Source organism: Lolium perenne, chromosome 2 (assembly GCF_019359855.2).
Source record: "Lolium perenne isolate Kyuss_39 chromosome 2, Kyuss_2.0, whole genome shotgun sequence".
In the NCBI taxonomy this organism is placed as follows: Eukaryota; Viridiplantae; Streptophyta; class Magnoliopsida; order Poales; family Poaceae; genus Lolium; species Lolium perenne.
In genome coordinates, this window is record NC_067245.2 from 162,267,346 (window position 1) to 162,273,502 (window position 6,157).

At 43.6% G+C, this 6,157-nt stretch overlaps 1 protein-coding gene across 1 annotated transcript; it reads right to left on the reverse strand.

Moving 5' to 3' along the window:
• Positions 1–975: 975 nt before the first annotated feature.
• Positions 976–1,918, reverse strand: LOC127330266 (mavicyanin). The gene is made up of 2 exons (XM_051356534.2): positions 1,641–1,918; positions 976–1,550 (listed from the first exon to the last, which is right to left on the reverse strand). Exons 1-2 carry the CDS (start codon positions 1,807–1,809, stop codon positions 1,228–1,230), a joined length of 492 nt encoding a protein of 163 aa, XP_051212494.1. The 5' UTR covers positions 1,810–1,918; the 3' UTR covers positions 976–1,227.
• Positions 1,919–6,157: the final 4,239 nt, after the last annotated feature.

Consider the following 6,157-nt stretch of genomic DNA (forward strand, 5'->3'; position numbering starts at 1 on the left):
CAGGCCGTGATTCTTGTGTATTTCTGCAGTTTGCACCAGAAACTCCGGCAGGCTGTCCCGCACTCCCGCAGGTGATCCCCGAGGTGCTCCGGTGGTGGCGCGACCTCTACGTACGGTGCATGTCGCGGCCTCATCCTCGGCTGGGCAGCACCGCCACGGCGCCACGTCCATGACGGCCCAATATCTCCAGCACATCCGGACCAATGATCATGTGCATGATGTGTTGGATACTTGGATCTCACTAAGGTCAATTACGGGCGTGGGAGCAAGCTCTTCAATGCTAATTTTGGACTGGAAATTTAGGTTGCGCTCCGTGGTGGTAGCTGGGTTTCTTCTCCATGTGTCACCGGCGGCAGTTAAAACCCGACGACATCGACTCGCGTGTTGAAAGCGAAGAAGGCACCGACTATGTCTGCTAGCCTGCTAGGGTTGCTCCATGGTCTCCGGGAGTACTTGCCGGTTTCCTTTCATGGTGGGGATGCTCTATGCGGGGAGGAGTCGTGGATAGGGGTATACCAGCTGTTTCCTTTTTTTAGTCTGGAACGAAGAGGAGTCGTGCGTGTATGGTTAGCCGGTTTTCCCTTGGTTTTTTTTTCTTTCGGCATCGATTGGAGATTTGGAGGGACAGAGTTCTTACGGTTTTGTGCCACGCGTGTGGCGATTTTTTTGACGTACGATGGTTTATTAACATACGACCACCACCGATCCACGTTTAATAGTAAAGATAATAGTTATTCATTAATTATTTTTTTAATAAAATAGGGCCCAATTTACAATCTCGCACAGGGCCCCAAATTTTGGCGGCCCGGCCCTGGTTGGCTCATTAATTAAAATCCAACTAGAGTTAAAAAAATGGCATTAGATTTCCATGTTCGTTGTGCATTACCATTTACAGGCATATGTCGCGCACATTTTTCCTCTGAAAAAGACGTCGAAACCCCGGCCTCTGCATCCCATATGCCGCACACAACCACAAGTGAGGTAGCCGAACAATGTATGTTTCAATCGAATAGAATTGAAAAAATTGCCTGTTGCGGTACAGATTAATTCAAAGAACACTATTTGTTTGCCAGTCTAGCCAGCTCAAAGCCTCAAACAATTACGAGTGATGATAACATAACAATGAAACTCCAGAAACAGAAGGCGCATGCAGAGGCCGGTCACCGGTCATCGATCACACGACACGAACATGTAGACGACCGTATCTCAGCTGTCAACAACGATCACTCAGAGCATGAGCATGGCTGCGGCCACGGCGCTGGCCGCCGCCATTGCCTGTGAAACCACTCCGTCAACAAAAGAGGCCGAAGAGGATGGTGGGGCAGCCGGGGCCTGTGCGGCGGAGTTGGCGGTGACGACAAGGAGCTTCATGCCCTGGGTGCAGTGGTTGCCCACGCCGCAGATGAACCACCTCCTCCCGACCTTATCCAGCGGCACGGCGTCGCTGCCGGAGTTCCAGGTGCCAAGCGCGTTCCCCGTCATGTTGCAGGCCTTGAAGTCCGCGCCCGTCACTTCCATCACGTTGTGCTTGTCGGAGGGGTACATGAACACTGCGAGCAAACGCAAAGATGTTAGCAAATTCCGGTACGAGTTCTAACTGAGAGTTGCGGATCGAAGGTGTGCGTGCTCGCAAAACATACTTAAGCTGTCGCCGACGACGAAGGTTTTTCCCTCAGTCCAGGTGGCAGGGTATTTGAGAGTCCAGCTGGCGGCGTCCCCGACAGTGAAGACCTCGGCGGAGGCCGGGGCTAGGAGGAAGGCGGCGGCAATGGCAGCGGCAGCAAGGAGCAGCACTTGCCGGGAAGCCATCGGGTATATAGTGATGCTCGTGTGTATGGCAGCCTCTCTGTTTCTCGTAGTTAGTTGCAGATCGACTCGTAGGCTGTAGCTGTATGGCTTGCAGGATAAGTGCCATTTCGAATGTATTTATAGGGCAGAGAGATAGCGACCTAGTCAATGGATTCATGTGGTGATTTCCAAGTGGAAGAAGCTGCAGGTTGATGGCGGCATGCCGGCATTAGCTGGTGAATGAAAGGGATGCTTAAAGCATGATAAAAGACAACGTTTGGCACATTTTTGTTTCCCCTGCCGTCGACGTTATACTCAGTTTCAGGGTTGACAGTTTCTCCAGGTTAGGGTTGACATGTTCTCCAGGTTTTCTTTGGTTCTAGAGTACAAAGATTTTAGTGACCCCTAACTTGAGTCTTTTTCGAGAAAATTATACTCCTATAACATTAACATGATACCAATTAACTAACTACTCTAACATCATAACGTTAAGTGTTAATCTAAATATTAATGGCACGCACCCAAATTGTTAAGAAAAAAATAGCCCTGACAAAGCAACCAACCACTTGCAGCAGCTGGAAACAACAATCACCATTCACAACACCTAGACCGCGAAGTGGTTCCCCAACTACGGCCTCTCTAGAAAGAAAACAATACATCAGCTTCGTTGTCATCCAATCCAACCACCAAGTGGGATCATGAGTTTTCTCCTAAAGATATTATGATCAATCACTAGATAATGTCTTCAACAATGAAACAACCATAAGTTCTTTATTGACAAGTGCAACCAATGAATGTTAGACCTAGGATTTTCAACCCTAGGAAACAAGACTTGTTACTGGAAGAGCCGCCAAAATGAAGCCTTTTGTGTTTCCACCAACATTTGCCGAATTACTGCTGAAAAGCATCCGACCCCAGGCACATGGTCGCCCCGCACACACGGTTTTGGCATGGACATCGTCGCTGAAGCAAAACCGGGTTCACACGAATGTTGAGCCAATCAAACTCTTTGAAGATAACCCACGTTGTAAGAAACCTGCACGTGGCCTATTTAACGATAGTTTCGATGCCAATGCCGAGTCGAGCCAGGCCGCCACCCAGGTCGCAATGAGTATAAACTACCGCGAGATAATTCGTCTTAGACATCTTCATAGACAATGAGTACTCAGATGCTTGCACCAAAACCAAAGAAGCATGGAATATGCGTCAACAGATTTGGAATGATCGACGAGCATATAGGTGGAAGCCCGCCAAACATGGTGTAGGCGCCTCAAATAATAGACAAACATCCTCATTCGTCCGGGATGCGGAGGGATATCTAGTTACGAATCCCTTGAGTGTCTCATGGAGACACGACGCCAGTCGATCGATCTTGAGCGACTAATACACCAAAAATATATCTATGTCTTTTGAAGTTTATTATGTTATTATTCATGTTATTTGCTTTCAGGGAGCTATAGTCCAGAAAGGTCAAATTGGAAATGTCGGTTCATCTTTATCTAGGTAGATCCACACAACTTAAGACAAACCTCAAAAGCTAGAGTAGGCGATCATGCGACCCCATGGAGCCACCCAAAATTCCAGTTGTGCCATGGATGCCCCCTCTCCCCTTGAGCATCTGATCTAGCTGATTTATCTGCCGTCGCTTTTGCTTTGACCTAAAACATCTATATATACATGTGGGAAACTTATTTCGCGATGGATGTAGCCGAAGAGACGAACAAAAAGAAATGGAGAAAGACAATACGTCACTTGGGAATAATTGGGTCCTGCTGGAATCTCCTCCGGTCGCGTTAGTTGCGATCACCTTCTTGTCACTCTCCACTATGAAGGGAACATTCCAGACTTTAACTATGAGTTTGTGGTATTACTTTTTTCAATTTCGTCATGTGCTATTATTGCTTTAGAACCCATTCGTTCTCCTATGTTATTACATAATCGTTGATGTAACTTTCATGTTGGATCCTTATTTATGTGATGGTTTCCCATGCGCTCGATGTCATGTTATAACTTGATATATTTTGCATCTTGTGCTATCATTTTATTTCCGTATACAATATTACACTACAGATTTGTTGAAGTGGATGCGGGTTAGTCAGAGTTGAACGAACCATAACTCAATTCTTCGATGTGTAATATATGAGAAAGATGGGTACCTCGAAATCTAAGGTGGTGGTTGGATATTTACTCTCAAATGTTTTCTTGCTTGATCATGTACATTGTCTTGGGATCAATTACTAGGGGTTTAATTGCTTATGTATGTGGGTGCACCTATTTATGATTTTGCCCTGCAATTTTTCTATGCAATTCTTTGGAACTAAATTCGTTTGGTAGAAAACTTGCAGAGTATGAGCTGTGTTGGTGGAGTGGTACCATAGTGTTGGTAGGTAAGTGAGAAAAACAACAAACATATCATTTGGTACATGGACATCTAGGGGTAAAGAGAGAACGAAGTACTTTCCTCTGGTGTCCACAAAGTGATGCATATACGCGTATTGTTGTTCTCAACTTCGTGTCACTAAGAATTTATTCAATGCTCTAATTTATAACTTATCTAAGCATACGAAAGATATACTTGTTTAGGTACTTTTAGCAATATACATGCTTAGGATTCTAAGTGTTTTTTGAATTAGGACATGTTGCCCATTTAAATATTTTACTTTATAATACGATACATGTGTATAGATAAATTATCATTTATAATTGTGTTTTTATACCACTATATTTATTTACAGAAGAAATCAAGTGAATCCATGGATCTCAGTCCATTTTCGTACATAAGAAACAAAATTTACTTCACTTTTGCTGCCTCTCTAAACTACACGTTATCGTTCCTGCTACTTCACTTTATCAATTGCAAATTATTGTTTTAACAATGCTTTGTTAATTGAAGTGCATAAAGGTTATATAAGTGGCATATAACTAGAGAGACTAAAGGTTTTACTTTATGCCCCTATGGTTCAATACTATATATTTTCATATTGAGAGGTGCTACGATTGTCCATTCCATATGAGGGTAATGCACTTCACAGAGACACGATGGCAAGCCAAGCATATATTGGCGATTCTCCACCACTACTTAGGTGTCCAGTCACTAGTGTCAAACAACCTCATGCCAAGTAACTCGTTATGGATGCCTAACTAGGTTTTAGGTAGAAGTAGGGGAAAGGGGGCACAAAGAAGTGGAACGGATGGGCAAAAGTGCCCCAGTGCCACCGTCACCTGCCAGATGGCCTCTGTCACCCGTGGTGATCGGGATCAACAATATACAGGGGAAGTTTTCTGGTGGCATCGGGCACTCCGAATTTTCCTGAGGAGCGACCCTGGAGGCAAGGTTTTGATCAATAGCTTATGTCTACTTAACTTTCAGATTATATTAGGGTGACTTCAAAGATTTGTTCTTGATCTTGCAAGGTAGGATAATTGGATACATATTGGATGGGAAATAAGGAGCGGGAAGATGGAACTAATACTTTATTAGGAGTTAAACCATAATAAGAGCCTCACAAAGAGTCTTGCTTATCCCACATTTGTAACATGTCTATTTAGTAACTCCTTGCATATACTCGGTCTAAAGACAAACCCCACTGCTCAAACTATGTTTTATAGGCTCTAAATAATTGAAGAGTCAACAAGTGGCTCTAACTATTTGGGTGATCTAACTGTCTGGTTTAGAAGGTCACATATTACCGTGATTGGTACTATTGTATCCTTTTTCTGAAAATCCTACAACTTTTCCAATGGTGTAAGCAATGAAAAGACAAGAAGAATAGACTTTTGATAAAATTGAAAGTTCCATAAATATCCATTGAATACACCATTCTAAGACATGCAATTATTTTATTGCCCCCACCGTGCCTGATGGGTGAGTTGAGAGAGTGAAGATACCGATGAGAGAGAGGTTCACCGACCTAACACCGCTCTCTTCCATCTTGAACACCGTGTGAGCACTCTTGGGAAGATGTGATGGAAGTCAATGCAGATGGGCATGTCCTTGTGTCAGCAAACACTCGTCTCATGGCCCATCCATGGTCATCTGGGGGGACTTCTCGCCATTCGATACCGAGAGTACATGGAATCATTTCAGTCTTGATTAGAAAGTATTTTAACCTTATTCATATTAAAAATAGAAGCGAGAGGATATTGATAAGATTTAACAAGAGGTGCCAAACTCAACCGCACCTATATATAACATATTTAATATGTTTTTATAAGTAGTGATAACTGAAATAAGTGTAACAACATAAAAGTAAATGAAGTGGCAACATGAATTCTGGTAGTTTACGAGAGTAATGAATAGTGATTTAAAATGTAGACGTGACACTACAAGAAATATGCTAACTGGTGACCCTCACTATTTGTTGTAGAA

Excerpts from the sequence above, each read along its gene's own strand:
- LOC127330266 (XM_051356534.2), bottom strand. The coding sequence starts at position 1,809 with ATGGCTTCCCGGCAAGTGCTGCTCCTTGCTGCCGCTGCCATTGCCGCC. Across the intron at positions 1,551-1,640 it reads CGTCGTCGGCGACAGCTTAA|TGTTCATGTACCCCTCCGAC; the intron begins GTATGTTTTGCG and ends GTTTGCTCGCAG.